We start from the raw sequence: 17,615 nt of genomic DNA on the forward strand, positions 1-17,615 counted from the left end.
TTTCCATGCTTTCAGCTGAAACCAGGGGTGGGAGCAAATCCTGTGCAATTTCATCTGCTCCTGAAGTTGGTAATTGAAACTCAGAAGATGCCTCTTGTGATTGATGTGCTGCAAGATGGTGTGATATCAGAGCCTTTTCCTTATGCTGTAGCATTTGGGTACCTTTCGAATGTTCATTTCCTATCTTCAATCATCATAGAAACTTAGAAGGAAAACACAGAAGGATATTAAGCAACACGTCCAAGGCTAACCACAAAGTCAATACCAAAACAAGCTAGTAACTGTAGCTTGTTGTCCCAGGGCTTCACCTGTCCAATGCTTTAACAGCAGCTCTGTTTTTCCTCCTTAAGGATTTCCAGGGCCATCAAATTGCTCCTTGAAAGTAGTTTCGAGGTATGACGTTTCCAGACACACAGGTACACATTCCTAACAACCTATAACTTGTAACATAATAACATTGCAAAGAAAGACAAGGTTTAAAAGAAATGTTTTAAAGCCTGGCAAGTAACAAACCACTTCTTTTATGTCTTCCGATGGATCATGGATTCATCTGACTGTTACTAAATGTTTTGTGAGAGCAGATTGTTGACAACACTTTAGATTTAGAAATGGCCTTCCATTTATAGTTTCCACTTCTGGCTGAAATAGGAATGCCGGAATTGGCTTTCTCGCTCAGCACGGGTGGGATCTCTCTCATCTCTGCTAAGATCAATTAATACAGAACAACTATCTTTGCCCACAGTATATTTCTACTCTTGTTCAGCTGTAACCTCTGAGACCTGTTATGTTGCCTCCTAGGGCTCTTGTACCAGGAATATCGAGATAAATCTACACGCCAGGAGATTGAAACCAGACGACTGCAGGATTCACAGACAGACCCGGAGGAGAGTTCACCCAGCGAGGAAACTCCATCTGAAGCAGAACCTACCAGTACCCCTGAAAGCAAAGCTCCACCACAAATCAGTTTGCTGAGGAACTCCAACTCCAGGTTCAACTTATGGCAGGATCTTCCTGAGATCCGGAGCAGTGGGGTCCTCAGCATCCTCCAGCCAGATGAGATCAAGCTGCAGGAGGTAATGGGGGAAGGTGGAATGTTTCTTAACTGGGTCGCTGCTTAAAAAAGTGAGAGTGGATTAGTCAACTGATCAAGATTTAAAAATTAAAAGCTTCATAGCAGCCATAGACAAGCCCTGCCCTGCTGAGTACTCTTCTGCATTGCACTGGTTAGCACCACTCACTCATTTCTTGAAACTACAGATGTTGCTCTGTATGCTGTTGCTGCTGGACATTTCTGTAGCAAAATAAGAACTTCTTTTCCCTTTTCTGATTCAGTGTTAGGAGCAATTTACAAAGGAAGAGCGATAATGAAGAGGCTCTTGTTCCCAGTGCACATGAATCCTCTTCTGAAGTTACTTACTAGCAGGATACATACTTTCCACCAGAAATCTTACAAGACTTCAAGTGTTAATCTGTTTTAAATATGATGGCATTAACAGAAAGGGAAGAGGTGGATGAACTTCCTTATTTTAAAATGTTGTTACTTGGAGTCTTACGCAAAACAGTAAAAAGCAGTGACAGGTATATTTGCATTTTAGCCATACAGTGCAGCGACATCCCTGTTTAAGAGTCCTACACTGTTAATTTATAGAGCTGCATCAAACAGTGAAAGGAAGTAGGTGGGGGGGTAGCTGCCACAATTAATGAAAACATCACAACAACTTACAACTGGTTGCTATTTTGGATAGCGTGGGGAGTGTGAGTGCTCTTTGTCAATGCACAGGCAGCACTGGAGATGAACAAGCCTTGTTTAGTGTGTGGTGTGCAATGGGCCTTCAAAGGCTCGATGCTGTGAATCCTACTATACTCCTGTGCTTCTGGTGAGACCATTGTTGCAGTGTGTCTGTTCAGCTCTGGTTCATGAGATTGTACCCAAAGTGCTGGAGAACATCTCAGGGTGTGAGCAGTTCCCCCTACATGTACTTGGATTTGCATAATCAACGTTTACAAATCCCATGTGTATACAGTGCCACCCTCATCCTGGCCAGGACTGTATCTTCACTGTTACACTGGAAAGGCTTATCTTGTGAACTGCAGGGGTGTGTTACTTACACCCTTAGTGGAAGAGACTGGTGTTTATACAGGGTAGCTTGGGCTGGCAAGCACAGGCTGTTAGTGTGTCAGGGTTATGTCTGAAGGTGACTGAAATGATTTGTTGCTTTTCCATGATCATCTTCTGCACTGGTGATTTTCATATCAGATGTGTTCTGTATACCTGGCAAAACACGGTACTTTTAACTGCCAGCGTTACAAACACAATCTGGCAACTGAAAAATTAGGAGCTTTTCTTTTTCTTTCTGCTTCAAAATGAAGAGTCTTTTACAGAGAAACATTTGCTTAAAAGTTTACACTAGAGATTTCAAAACCTGCAGTTTCTGTTGAGTTACGTTCATTACCTGGAAGTGTTTTAAGGAAAAAAATGTCTGTGCTGCTAAACCCCAACACTAAGTGTGATGAATTTTCTTCTCTCTTCTTAAATAACAAGAGAAATAAAGCAGATGGAGATGGGACTTTGCTGCCTTAAAGAAGCACTGTGCTTTTCTACTGATGTTAGCTTATTAGAGCTGAAATTTTCTTCCTGTTTGTTCTGGGATTAGCACAGTGAGAGATTATAAAACTGCTCGAAGCCAGAAAGCTGTGAAATTGGCTGAACACTGAATAAAGTGGAGAACTGGCTTTATGAAGAGAGTGAAGGACAGGAAACAAGGAATGATGGAGAAATCACCGAGGCGATTAAAGAGATAAGTTTGAATTCAACCTTGCTATAGGTGAGCACTGCTTGCTCCTGCAGTGCTGGAACTGTACTCACGTTGGATATGAATTGGCAATATGAGCTGTACATGAAGGCTTGATGAAGTGAATGTAAAGTTTTCAGCTTCATGAAGGAGAATTGGAGGAATTTACCTGAAGTATAGGGCAGCAGAAATTCTGGAGTAGCAGTCTTAAGGACAAAATCATACCTTTCTGACCCATTTTATCCTCAAACCTATGATAAACACAGGGACTGGAAGAGTTTGCAGCTCTTCAGCCAGGAAAGGTAGAACAAGAGTATTATTTAGACCACAGGGAGGAATACCCGTAGGCAAACTGAAAGTTGAAGCAAACACCCCTGTTCAGAGCTGAGGAAGGGAACACCACCACAGCTGTGATGGAGCAGGGCTTAGACAGAAAAAGTTGCTCATCTGCAATCATCTGCAAAATTAAAGATAAGAACAAGAGGAGGAATCTGGTCTTGATGTTGGCAATAACAGAAAATGACTAAGCAGGTTATGAAAACAAGATAGAAAACAAGACCTTGGTGTTTTTCAAGCATCAAAACAAGAAACTTGACAGGAAGAGCAATGGATGCTTGAAAAGTGTCATGGAAGGCCATTTGTCATTGTCCCCACTGGAACAAATGAGCTAGAAAATGGAGTTTCAGGAAACAAAACAAAACAGAACAAAACAAAAAAACCCACCCAACTAAATGAGGGGAAAAAACCCAAACCAAACAAAAACCCCGCCAACCAACCAGCCCCAAAACCCCACAACACATCTATCTCCCAGCAATTTCAGCAAAAACACGTTGCAGCATGGCCCATTAGCTCCAGGAATTCAAACAGAATTCAGACAGCGATGGCCTCTGCCACACCAGCCTTTTTCATCTGAAGCGAATGTGAGAGTGGCAACATGTAAAACTGGAAGTGTCATAGAAAATGTGGGTATGAATGCAGAAGAAGGAAAAACAAAAGAAAAAGACAGTTACAGACCACAGAGGTCAAGGAAATATGAAAATGATGTGCTGCTGGAAGAGAAATAGAAATTTCTCAGTCATGGATAGGGAAGTTTTAATTATCTAGACTTCTGTTGAGCATCAAACACAGCAAAAGGTGCGTCACCAAATGCTTTCTTTTAACTTTACAGAAAATTTTATGATGCAAGAAGAACAAGGCAAAAGAAATGTTATTTGGGTTCTGACATGGAGTCAACATGGAGGAAATGACAGGCAACATGTATGTAGCAGGAGGAAGAAGTGACTAGAGAAAAAACACACTCCCTGGATCAAATGTGGTTTAGGTTAAAAGAAATTCCATCACCAAAGCACTAGGCTCTGTAGAGGTTGTGATCCAGAGATTAGAAGAAACAACATACAGAGTGTCTTTGGGTTTTCCTCTTCCCCAGTTCACTTCTCTACCTGAACTGGGAAACAAGCTTACCCTTGTTTTATTTCCATCTAGTTTCTTCATTTTGTCATTTTCTGCTTGTTAACTGTATTGATTTTCCTACACTGTGTTCATCTTCTACGTTTTAGGAGATTCTGAGCTGAGTGGAACTCAGCCAAAACAATTTATTAATAAAAATAGTTTAGCAAAGTATTCTCAGTCTTTGAACTGAACCATTTTTGCTAAGATACATGAGCTTTGATAAAGTTTTTGCCAGGGATTATTTGGATTATAACTCTTTGGTGTTATAAAAAGGGGCAGAGACAGACTGATCTGCACCATGTGTCACGGTATGAATTTAAATCAGAGAGCTACTGCTCTGCAAATATTCTTTGCTCGAGCAAAAGAGGGACTGAAACCTGGTTGTGCACAATGGTTATATGGCCTCTCTGTGGAAGAGCACGTCTCACAGGTAGGCAGTCTCTCTCTCTTGCTCCATTTTCACAAAAATATCCAAAAAATACTTACTTTCCTTCCCTTCTTTGAGCAAACCTTAGATATCAAACCTCCAGAGAGTTCTTGTGCTCCATGTACTGCGCTTCTAGCAGGTGGATGTCACACTGGCTCTGTGAAGGCAACCACGTCTGAGAGCTGGTTGCAGCCAGTGCTGTGGCATTGGATCAGAACAACGTCCCTTCCAGACTAGACTGGAATTCTCCCTTCTTACCTGGTGGTTTACATGAAAAGTAGAGCCATTTGGAACAGGTATTTCCAATCTATGCAGTAAAACATAGGATTGTCTCAAGGGAGTTAAGCTTGTAGGATGACTTACTCTTGTCTTTGGTGACTCTTAATTTTTCTCCTTTTTTGTCTCCTACATTTCCTTCTTCCTTAGGCTTCGCTTCTCTTTTCCTTTCTCAGTCTGCCTGCCAAAACATAAGCAATGAAAATGATTAGTATAGGAGATTATGAAATTTCATGAAGTTAATGACCTAGAGGACTGATGGAACAGTGTTGGTCACGTTTCCAAGAGATAGTTTCAGACTATTTGTAGACTAAAGAAGACAATATTACATCAATTGACATTTAGTTCAATTTTTTTCCTAATTATTTTTGCAGAGACCAGAAGCTTGTGCTCTTTTTAATAGTGACTGCTTCAAGCTAGCAAAGTTCAGTTATTCCATGGAGATCACATCATCACATCGCATGGCTGGATGTTTGGTGCCAGTTTAGGAGGTTTGCAGCTCATACTTACCATTCAAAAGGGAGACAGCAGTCTGGGCTGCTTGGAGTAGGTGATCTGGGTCTGCAAAGGACCACGTGGATCTCCAAAGTAAATTCAGAAACTTGTGCGTTGCACATGCTGTGAACACTTCCAAAAGCTTGTCCCAGTCAGTGGAGATGCTCTTTACTTTCTTAGTATCTCCTTTAAATCAGAACCCTGTGCATCCTTGTTTTTACTATGGTTTTCATTATTTCTTAGTATCTCTTGTGCTCTGCACATGCCCATGCAGATCCAGCACCCCCCACCATGGTGAACAGCAAATACACACAAATTAATTTCTCCAAACATTGGCAGATCCTGGACTGCAGCACAGTGTCATATAACCCAGGAATATGTCAGGAATATAACCCAGGTCTCTGTACCTCAGGTTCTTCTATGATGCACAGTGATATTTCCAGCAAAAGGCCAAAAACTGATCAGCAGAGAAGTTCAAATCATTCCTTCAAAAAGAAAAAACAAAACAGAAACACCACCACCCCCACCCCCCAAAAAAAAAACCCCAACAACTGAACAACTGATCTGGAAAATATTTTTCCATATTCACAGCACAGAAAATACTGCACGTACCTGCTGCTCCACTGATCTCCTCAACTCCAGCTGAACCCCTGCTGCCTCTGAGAGCTGGCAGAGCTCATGGACATGCATCTGCACTGCCTGACACCCTCACCAGAAGTAGCAGAGGAGCTACAGGCATAGGGAAGCTTGGGCTCAAGGGTCAAAGCAGCTTTGGGTTCAGTGAAGTGAGATTTTCACTGAGCTACCAAAAGGTTCCTCTTTAGTATCAGCAGCATGGACCAGTCCCAGGGCAAGGAGCCCAAGACACACCTTCATCAAGAGAGACCTGAGATAGGATCTAGTGATTTTTCACTGTTTCGAAGCCCTTATTAATCTTCAGTTAATCTTACTTCAGCGAACAGAAGTAGTTGTGTAAATAATCAGCTTTCTCATCTAGCTCTGAAAAGCAACAACAAAGACTTGCCTGGAGAGTAAGAGAGCTCTGTGTGGCAATAGTGTACTGACCCTGCAGCACCTGGGACAGGCAGAAGGCTTTATATCCTCATCTTATTAAATTGTTTATCTCTGAACCAAACCATCAATTTGTCTTTCTGCTTCCCCAGGCCACTTCTCTGGCCTGAGGAAGCCAGGCTTTGCTCCAGAGTTTTCTAGCAGGAGAAGCAAGGGCTGAAATTCAGAGATTATTTATGACTTATGGTAATAGTTAGAGACTACTGTGTCTTGTCCCAGTCCTTGGTGATTTGGGTCAGAAAAGTCTATGGCCAGGGTTGACTGGGGAGCCTCACCTGGACAATGCCTTTGGGTCACTGAAGACACAGGGACTTGGAGCACCACAGCTGTGTATTTGTATTAGAGCTTCCCCAAGGAGCACACGTCACACAGTGGGACTGCAGTGTGCTCCGTGCTGTTCATCCCAGCCCATACACCATGGCTTTGCTAAACCAAGGGTGTAGATGGTGCAAGGAGACCCTTCCTGGGTAGCACAACAAGCCACAGCGAGCAGAGCAACAAGCCAGCGCTGTCATGATCTGCAGGGTGTTGGAGGAATTCCTCTAAAGGGAGATGGAAGTGCAGGACTGTGACAAGTGGACATAGAGGGGGCTGGTGCCTGGAGCAGCCTCAGGTTAAGACTGAATGACACAAGGGAAGAAGCCCGTGGAGCCCTTATGTGTGCATGTGCACAAAATCCAACTGCTTATATACAATGAGAGAGAGAGATATAATTCTGCTGGAGAGATTCTGTGGAAGGAAATGAGGTCAAAACTTAGGAGAGACACAGAAGGAGCCTGGGCTGATGGTTGAGACAGGAAATCTCTGTTCAAGTCACTATCCTGTGTAACATGACAAATGCCATTGTGGACTTACCTCTCCCTGCAGTCTGGGCTTGGAGGGTGGGTGCAAGGTCCATGACTGTGTGGAGCACGGATGTTCTCATTAACATTGTGTGTGCCTCACTATAGAAGTTACCTGTTGATTTCTTTCTTTGGGATTCTCCTCCAGGCCATGTTTGAGCTGGTTACTTCTGAAGCCTCCTATTACAAAAGCCTGAATCTGCTGGTGTCTCACTTCATGGAGAACGAACGTCTGAAGAAGATCTTACACCCATCTGAGGCACACATCCTCTTCTCCAATGTCCTGGATGTCATGGCTGTTAGTGAGCGGTAAGAACTGCTGCTGGGTTTTAAGTCCATCTTGAATGGCATGGCTTTAGCTAACCTCATTTGTAGAGAGATGGAGGAGCAGAGTATGGGCAGCCTGTTATCCACTGTCTTTTCAAAGAGCCTGTGGATACATGTCTGGCTTTGAACCCCAAGGCCTTCTTCGGGGAATTACCTGGGACAGACATGTCACAATTAATATGAGCACTGTGTTTCTCACCTAGCTTCCTGTTGGACCTTGAGCAGCGGGTGGAGGAGAACATTGTCATCTCGGATGTGTGTGATATCGTCTACCAGCATACAGTTAACCACTTCTCCGTGTACATCACCTACGTCTCCAACCAGACCTACCAGGAGAGAGCTTACAAGCAGCTCCTGTGAGTGCCAATGCTTGATGCTAAATTTTTGTGCAAAACTGCGTAGGATTTAGCTGTAATTCTGGTATTTATGAGAAAGGAAGCACAGAAAAGGATTTCCCTCGTCACTGATTTTTCACTGCACCTATAAAATGAAAGCACAATTAAAGGGCTTTATAGCCAGGGTGGGGTGATACAGTGTGCAGGTATCATACCAACTAAATTCAGAGCCAGCATTTTCCAGCCGTGGGAAATATTCTTGGTGTACACAGGGACACATGCTTGTGAAATAGATATAAACTGCAAGTAGAGGCAAGAGATTGAAAGGCCAAGAATGTAATACACATCTCTGATGACGAGAACACCCAGTGCTTTTCCTGAGCTTCTCAGCAAGGCATTTGAGTTTCCCAAAGTTGTGATTTCTTTTTTGTTTCAGAAAAAAAAAATTCTTAAAAGAAAAAGTAAAGAAAGCTATTAAAAAAAGCCATTTTCTTCACATTCTGGTGTCACACACACAAACATTACCTACTCCTGAGGATAACACACAAAATATTTTTGCAGTATTTTTCAAGTTTAGCAAGTCTTTTGATCCAGTAGGAATTGTCTTACACCAGCTCAAAACAAAGAGTGCCCTCCAAGCTTGTCTTTGAGCAGGAGAATTGATTTTTCTTTAGTTACAATGTCCTAGATTCTTTCAGGACAGCCACATACTGCACTGTATTTCCTCCCTGTAGCAGCAGGTAGTTCAGGGGAGTGTAACAAACCCTAATCCTATCCTTTCTCTGCTCTCCAGCTTTTGAGGAACAAAAAACCCCAACACTTTAAGGGGCCTCTGCTGTGCTTGGCCAACTGTTGTCTCCAAAAGGAGGATACCACAGGGTTTCCTTCAGTCAGAGGCAAGCCATACAGCTGCAGAATATGAACCGTTTGCCTAGACTCATTAGCTAAACACTCCTAAGTGAAGCAGCAATAGGCTGGATTACTTGAGCTTGAAAAGGACCTGCTGGAGATAGAGATATTCCTAAATGTGAATTTAGAAGGCAGCATTCTTTTTATCTGCAGGAGAACATAAAGCAAACTGAAAAGAACAGACTTGTTCCACAGGCTCCTAGCTGGCACAGCAATTTTACAGCATTTGACTGAACTCAAAGCCTGAGGTGTGGCCACAGTTCACCCCATTTGGCTGTTCCTCAGATGCACTCAGGTTCGTTCTGCTGTGGCTCTGGAGAGTCATACAGTCACACAAGTACCTGCTGCAGCAGGGAGAAACACGTACAATGGCTTCTCTTAGGTGCTGCAAGTCACACGCAGTAAAGACAGGTTTTGCACAGTTAGCAACCTCTTCCCATCCACGCTGTTTCTGCTAGCCAGGACTCCAGCAGTGTAAGTCTTCCTCGGGGCCCTGCGGTTGCCAGGAAGCATTGACTTTGACTATGGCAGCTCGGGCTTTTAGCTGCTCTGTGCAGCTGTGTCCATGGTCCAGCAATGCCCTATTCTGCTGCAAACCATCGGGGTATGGCCCATGCCCTTCTCAGGCCAGGTAATGACTTCCATCCTCCAGCTAAGCAGCAAGGAGTAGCCAAGCTTGAGCTGTTTTGTGGCTTGTCTTGTTCTTACGACTGAGCGAATTTCACCTTGTCACAGAGTTCCAACTGTGTAAAAATGTATAATTATGCCTCTGACTCATCTACTTGGACACACACCCCATTCACACGCACCTACGCACACAGCGCATGCTGCTGAGCTGGATGTGCTAACACATGTGAACACTACCATGGCTTCTACATTAAAAGTCTATTTTTTTCCCTTCCCCAACGCTATAAATAGTTCTAGATTTAAACTAAAATACACCTAGAAGCATTCAGTCCTCTCTTCTCTCCTATGGGCAGAGGCCAGGCAGATGCTGTCTGTGGGACTAACTTGCTTTTGGGTCACCAGCTACATACCAGAGGTTCAGGCAGGGTAGCACTCAAAGCCCTCACCTTTGTTCTCTGTACTCTCAGCCAGGACAAGCCAGCTTTCCGAGAAGTGATCTCACAGCTGGAGCTGGATCCCAAGTGCAAAGGCCTGTCCTTTTCTTCCTTCCTCATTCTGCCATTCCAAAGGATCACTCGGCTCAAGCTGCTGGTGCAGGTAGAGATTTGAGCTCTTCTCTCTCTTCTGAGGGTCTTCTGGATCACTCCAATTTTCCCTTCCAGCAGTTGTAAGTGAGGCTTAGATACAGCCACAGTCAATCCTCGAGCTGGATGAAGCCTTTCCACAGAGTTAGACATTATGAATAACTACGGAAAAGATTTCAGTCACTCAGAGACCATCCCCAAACTAGTGTTGAATTTGCCACATAGCTTTTACTGAGCAAGAGTTGTCTGTTCGTGCCAAGCTCTAGCTATTTTTCTTTTCTTTTTTTTTTTTTATATATAAAATAGCAGTCTGCCTGCTGTATTTCTTATAGATGAAAGGTCAGATGGGACCAGGTTTTAATGAGAAAGAGGAACTAAGAGGTGAGAGTCACTGTACTCTGTCACCTACCCTGTAATGAGGCTGATGGCCAGAAATAACTCAGAGGCCAGTTTGACAGTTTCTGTGCTGTCAAATTGGGATCAGAATTAACACAGCTTTTCCTCCCTGCAGAATATTTTGAAGAAAGTGGAAGAGAAGTCTGACAGGGAAAACACTGCCCTGGACGCACATAAAGAGCTGGAAACAGTAAGTCTGAATGAGCTAACTGAAGGCCATTAAGATGAAACCATCATGTTCATTGCTCCCACCTTCCCTCCCATAAAAAAAACCTACAAACTACATTCACTCCTGGAGCTGTCCCTTTAAATCCTGTCACTGTGTTTCAAGAGTAATATTTTTTTTCCTGAAGCCTTTCTTGCTCTCAAAGATAGACTAATCTAGCAGCACTCAGATGTCAGTGGCAAGGAGTCCCTTGCTAACAACAGATGTGTATGTTTCTGCTGTAGGAAAGGGCAGGGAGAATGTTTTCCCTTGAGGTCTTCAAGATTACAAATTGTTTTCTGCACATAGTTGAAGGTGATGGATCCCACTTGAGGGATGTAATTAGCCACATGAGGCAACAGGGTACAACTGTGTCAGGCTTCCTCCAATGCAGCACGCTTCTTCCTCTGACCTAGAATAACAATTTCTTAATGAAGTAATCAAGCCTGCTTTTAGCTGTCTTACCTGAGGCTGGCAGGTAGCTGTGGTGTTCAGTTGTGCTAGTTACTGCTGCGCACAAAACACCAGGAAAGCTTTGGGATGTTTTCCATCTGACACAGGCAGGCAGGGCAATCCCACCTCCAGGCTACATATCTCAGTGGTCTGGCATGTACGTGGCAACCACATGGGACAGAGCGTTTGAACCCTTCTTCATCAGAAGCTTGGAACATCTCAAGTCCTGCAGTTTGATATAAGTATTTGAAGTTGAAAACTCTGCTAGAACATCAGCCTGAGGATACAGTCATAGCTTCTGACTGAAATATTAGAACAAAACTGGATTTGCCCTGGATCAGCGTAGGAAGCATGCGCTTTGGAGATCACTAGGGATAAAGACAGAGACCTTCGCAATGAACAGTGTTCTGCATTAAGTTAGTATTTGCAGAATCCTTCTTGCATCTGGTAGCAATGTTTCTTTTCCATTGGTCAAAAGCCTGAGGAAAGCTGTTCCTGTAGGATGCAGGTAACTACAACTGCTGGTGGAAAAATGCTCTTTTTATATTCAGCTGCTGGTGATTCATGTGATCAATTTCTTAACTGCCTTTTCATTGTTACTTATCTGCAAGTGTTGAAGTTTAGATGCCTAATGTCCAGCTAGGTACAGTCATCAAGCAGAGGTCATCTGGTGCTTGTTTTCCCTGTAGGTATTCCTATTTGAGAGGGAAGAGCTGATCACAGTTTAAATTGCTGGTATTCTGGTGGATTTCGAGTAGCAGAAACAGAGCACAAAGTGGAACTTGTTCTCTGACGTGATTTTTCTACCTAGCCAGTTCTCAAGAGAGTTGCTCCTTATGAAACAGGCAGTGGCATCTAGGTTAAGCTCCCTGTAATGGGGTAGTGCTCACACGTTGGTTGTGGTTTTTCAGTTAAAATTTGTACTTGGAACACAGCTGGGCTCTGTGAGATGAATGTCTGTTTCCCCGGGACATTTCATAGCCTTGGCATCTGGTGCTGCTTGGCAGAACCACAGCATTTGCATCTTTGAAATTAAGATCTTTGGCTTCATTTTCTTCTTGAAGATGATACTGTGTATACACAAGTGTTGGGGACAAGGAAGATGAGATACATGGTGTGTCGGGATCTGGAAAATGACATGTACCCTTTGCTGGGCAACCAGGAGTATTGCTTAATGCTGTCTGGTTCAGTAACTGAATGCAGTCATCTAACATGTCCTCTGATAGTCAGCCAGCTATAACATCTTCTGGGTATTTTGGAGGGTGGGGGGGGGAAGAGGGAGGTTGTTGTTTTTGTTTGTTTCCTCCTCTTTTTCATGCAAATACAGTGCTGACAGAAGAGCCTGGCTGGGTCAATTCCTGTTGCAGCAGGGCACTTACCCAGTCAGTCAGGCCTTTCTGTGCTGTCCATCATTGCTTACCTGCTTAAGGCCAGTGAAGGCTAATCCTTCTACTCTCTTTTCCCCAGGTGGTGAAAGCATGTAATGAAGGCGTCAGGAAGATGAGCCGAACAGAGCAGATGATCAGCATCCAGAAGAAACTGGAATTCAAGATCAAGGTATAAGCACAGGCTGGCCACCCTTTGCAGACAGCAAACCAACAGCCTCCAGGTGTTGTGTGCACATACGTGACAGTAGTAACCTAGCTGCACTTATTTCAGTGAGTGTTCAGTAGAAGCCTGGTCCGCACTGTCCCGCTTCCAAAGCCTTTGAAGGGGATGCTGCTGCTGCAGGCACTGCATCCATACGTGTGATCTCAGTGCACCCATGCTGCAGAGGCCGGGGACAGCACTGGGGCCAGTGTGTTGTGCCTGTACACAGATTTGACACTCTGGCATTAAACTGCCTGAGCGCAGTGGGTGGCTCCTGCTCCAGCACTCAGTTCTGGCTCTTCCCTCTCACCTCCCTTCAAAATGCAGGTCAACTTTGAGCTATTATTTTACATTACAAATTGCATTGAAGGAAGATGAAAGCTTACAAAGCAAAACACTTTAAAGCTGGAAAATACCAAAATAAAGACTGCCCCCCCATTTTAATTCACCCATGTATTTATGCATTATGTACAGTCTCTAATTACCTGCTGATGATCTATTTTGGCTCCACTCTGGGAATGACCGAGTCAATATTTAGGGGTGTCTGACCACATCTCATTCATGCCATGAAATTCCAGTGCTGAGTATAGAGCTGCCAATTCTTTTCTGAGCACTGTGGAGATGCTTCTCAGATCCATCTGCTTCACAAACTTTAAGGAGCATATTTAGCTTCCCAGCAACCTTTCCATGTACCTGAACAGCCAAAGCAAAAACAACAAAACAAAACGAAGTGAGACCATTTGTTTGGAAAACTACACTGGGGGACCAAAAATTTGGCTTTTCCAGTCAGGGCTAGACCACAGGACAGCACTAGATTGGGGTAGCTACAAGGCTGCCCTCACCTCCTGTAAAGCTGAGGCTGTAATGACAGGTATGAGCTGGTTCATCCCTGGAGCAGCTCTGCCTTGGGAACCTTTCTCCTCTCGTGAAAAGAGTGCAAGAGTGCAGACAGAGCCACCATGCACGTGATGAACACAGGGATGAAGATGGAAAGAGCAGCAGTTACATAGATATTTCCCAGTATTTCAGTCATTTGACTGGAAGTGTAGTGTTCTTCTAATACAAGATGTGATGGACTTCTTGTTTTTAACACAGTGTGTGCTAAAACTCTAGCAGAAGTGCTGTTGCGGCTGCATGGACAGTTTCACCTCCTAGTTGGAATAGACCCAGCGAGTAAGGACCCATTTAACCTGGGGGGTTTTGTAGCCAAAAGGCAATACACATTTATTGCCAGAATACACAATAAATGTCCAGAAAGGCTCAGCCCAGGTAATGAGATATGGGATCTCCCAGAGGCAGATCAGGCTGTGCAGGTCCTAGCCTGGTGTTTAAGCCCAGCACTTGGCACTCCAGCATTGCCAATACTTTCTGACCCCTGCCATCCCCCTGTTTGAGGTCTGTTACACCCTGTGGAGGCTGTGGTGTGGACGTTAGAGCACACTGCCCTCTCTGTGCAGCTCTGCTCCACGCTCTGCAGTGCAAGCTGTGCTGATGGGAGCTCACCAGCCTTCCTTTTACATCTCGTGTTGCTTTCAGCATGTTGACTGCATAAGCCCATGGGGTTTTGCTGCTCTCCTGATCTTTGCCGTCTTTTCCTCACTTCCAGTCTGTGCCCATCATCTCTCACTCCCGCTGGCTGCTGAAGCAGGGGGAACTGCAGCAAATGAATGGTCCAAAAACATCACGAACGCTTCGCACCAAGAAACTCTTCAGAGAAATCTACTTGTTCCTTTTCAATGACCTGCTGGTAATCTGCCGGCAAATTCCTGGGTGAGTGCAAAGTTTGGGAAGTACACAGGGCACTTCTTTAGTCCTCCTTGCCCCTGGGTTTATCCAAGCTATGATGCTGCGTCCCCATCCTGTCCCCCAAGTACAAGGAAGGCGTCCTGGCCTGACCTGTACATCTCCCTCCAGGAGTCACCTTGCTTTTGAGCACAGTTGACTCCTCATGGGTCAGCTCTCTCCAGCTGAAAATGTATGGCAAACACCACTTAGATTCCAGGTCTCCCAGCAGGGTAAGCGAGCAGCTATCCACCAGTTTCTGCAGCAATAAGTGACATCAGCTGGTGGGCTGACCCAAGAGGCCTGTCTTCCTGTCGAGAAGTGATTTTTGACTCATCACTGCCTGAAGAACTGCTCAGATTTAGTCAGTTAAGCTTCTAAGAAAGCAGGCTAGAAAACATGAGCAGCGGGGAGGGGTATACATTTAGGCCTGAGGCTAACGGTTATATTTGACATGGTGTAACCTGCCTCAGGAGGAGGAGAACATCATCGTGCTTAGGACTAGGTCTTGTTTCACCCTGGTGAAACAGAGCAGCTCAGACAGGCCCAGAGAACAGCGTGTTCTTTGTAGCACTGACCAGACTCACCGGTAGGGAGCATCTCGCCAGTCCAACATTTCTAATAAACATGTCGCCGCAGTGTCTGTACGCCTGGAAATATTTTGCTTCTGTGGCAGCCTGTATCCAGAAAACACAGAGGCATTTCACAAATAGGAATGAATTAAGCCTCACAGTCCCCTTTGAGGGAGCACCATCCGTGTTTTGTACCTGGGGAGCTCAGAGCAAGCAACTGGGCCGTGGGAGATGCCTAAGGCAGAGCAAGGAGAGGGTTTCTTGCTTTGTGGTGGGTTTTCATAGCCACCCACCCATCTCTTCCCATCATTTTCCTCCTGCCATGCAGCGGTTCCCGGTCTGTGTCCTCAGTACAGTTTTGAGTGGTTGAAGCCAAATTCTCCTTGGGATAACTGCAGTTTTTCCTAATCTCCTCTCTATCCTCTCCCAGGGACAAGTACCAAGTGTTTGACTCTGCTCCCCGGGGGCTTCTTCGGGTAGAGGAGTTAGAAGATCAGGGGCAGAGTTTGGCCAACGTCTTCATCTTGAGGCTGCTGGAGAACGCAGATGACCGGGAGGCCAGCTACATGCTGAAGGCATCGTCCCAGTGAGTACAACAGTCCCTCACCCACCAGCGCTCAGGAATGCTCTCTCCCTGCATCCAGGCATGGGCAGCACCCTGTGGCACAGGGACCAGCTCTCCGGGCTTACGAGGGCCAGGCAGGCAGAGATCCCACTGCTGGTCCTACAAACCTCTCTGCCCAGCTTGTTCTCTCCTACTGACAGGCACTAGAGCACCAGGCAGATTTCTCTCCTGTACAGTGTATTTGTAGCATCCAGGGTGGAGGATGGACAGGATGGACTTTGCATTCTGGTACAGAGCAGTCAGAAATCAGCCCCAGCACAGGAGCCCACCTGATTTATAGCCCACAGCATATTCAGAAAGTAAAAGCAAGCAGGATGTGTGCTGTACACAGCCCAAAGATCAAGGCCATGCTCAAACAGCCCTGTGAAGTGGCTCCTGTTTGTAGGCAAAGGTGGGAGAAGCGGCCGCTTCCTTAGTGCCTTCCACAGCCGATGCTGATCTTGTGCAGCCCTTCTGCTGCTCAAGGCCTCCTTGTCTCCTTGGATACAGTTTTTTTTGGCACACTGATTTTTCACTTCGGGTTCCAACAAGCTCAGACTGGGCAAATGATTCAGCTGCACCAACACGAGCGTTACCTCTGACCCAAGCCTTACCAGCCCTGCATCTTCCAGGCACGATCTGTGCCATTATAGGTGTACATGTACCACCAGCTAAACAGCTACTAGAGATGACGTGCACTGCAAGCTCGGTGGTACTTTGCTGTCAGTTGTTCAACATCCATATCGCTTAAGGAATGCCAGCCCCAGCTGGGACCACATCCTGCTACAGCCCCAGGGCTGCACCCTGACCCCCCAGCGCAGTGCAGCACCAGCATCAGGAAGACAAGCCCCTAGTACAGTGAGTGAGCAACTGCACCTTCTCCCCAGGCATGTGACTGCAGCTTTGCTGTACTGAAAATAGAGATGTCAGTCATGTTATGGAGGGCAAACGCACATCTGACGTCTGTGAGACTTTGCTGTGCTGAGAACGATAAACCAGGCCAGGGTTTGCCCCAGCTCAGGGGAGGCAATTGCAGTTCTGTGCTTCTGCATCCTGTCCTATCTTCTAGATGGCCGCAGTGAGTATGTGAGCCAGCACATACGATGACCTGCTTGGTGGCAGCTTGCAGCTGATGTCCTGGGTGGGCTCTGGCAGTGCATTTGGACACAGCTTGTCACAGGGGCAGGACTGGAGCACAGGTTGAGAGGAACTGGGGGCTGTGGGCAGGATCCAAAGAGCCCCGCAAGGAGCTGTGTGCAGGGGCAGCCTGCAGATAGGGCCACAAGCACAGCAAGACACTTGGTTTGATCTCTAAGTGCCAATCCTTCAGGGCACAGGGCCCTCATCCTGCACATCTCCATGGCATGAGGGGCTGCACTTGAGCTGCAGGTGCTCTCTCTGGTCCTTGGCACTGCGCTTCAGCCCTGAAGCACGAGGTGTTCCCAGCCCTGCAGATCAGCCTGCCAGTGCTCGTCCTTCATGTCTCCCTTGTAGGCCTCTCTCCTCCCAAAAGACACTCGGGTGGCTTTAGATGTGTGTCAAGTTCAGGCTTTAGAACTAACATCTGAGAAGGTACAAAGCTCTGGCTCCCTCGGGGCTGGGAGCACAGCTGGTTCTCCAGGCAGGAGCTGCAGCCTGTGGAGCTGAGCTGCCTGTTCCCAAGCAGGGCTGAGGGAGCTCCAGGCCTGGGGCTTCTCCGGCACTGTGAATTTCCCCCCCTCCTGCTGCAGGCCCAGGTTTTGCATAGCAGCATGCTGAATATGCTCACACAGGTCTCTGTCTCATCTGCTGCTGAGCAGTACCCTTTGGTGTCCTGCTGCATTTGCAAGTGAATTCATCAGTTCTGTCATTTAAACGTTCCCACACAGCAGCTCTAAGA

General features: G+C 45.8%; 1 protein-coding gene across 4 annotated transcripts in view; it reads left to right on the forward strand.

Annotated features, from left to right (window-relative positions):
• Positions 1–17,615, forward strand: part of NGEF (neuronal guanine nucleotide exchange factor) — a 51,105-nt gene that overhangs the window by 29,219 nt on the left and 4,271 nt on the right. For all 4 annotated transcript variants that reach the window (XM_030495959.1, XM_030495960.1, XM_030495962.1 and 1 more), the window contains 8 exons: positions 799–1,073; positions 7,501–7,661; positions 7,883–8,035; positions 10,018–10,147; positions 10,646–10,720; positions 12,656–12,745; positions 14,385–14,548; positions 15,563–15,718. In XM_030495959.1, coding sequence (XP_030351819.1) covers positions 799–1,073; positions 7,501–7,661; positions 7,883–8,035; positions 10,018–10,147; positions 10,646–10,720; positions 12,656–12,745; positions 14,385–14,548; positions 15,563–15,718 — 1,204 coding nt within the window. The remainder of the gene's footprint in view (positions 1–798; positions 1,074–7,500; positions 7,662–7,882; positions 8,036–10,017; positions 10,148–10,645; positions 10,721–12,655; positions 12,746–14,384; positions 14,549–15,562; positions 15,719–17,615) is intronic.

This window comes from Strigops habroptila, chromosome 8 (genome assembly GCF_004027225.2).
Source record: "Strigops habroptila isolate Jane chromosome 8, bStrHab1.2.pri, whole genome shotgun sequence".
Lineage (NCBI taxonomy): Eukaryota > Metazoa > Chordata > Aves > Psittaciformes > Psittacidae > Strigops > Strigops habroptila.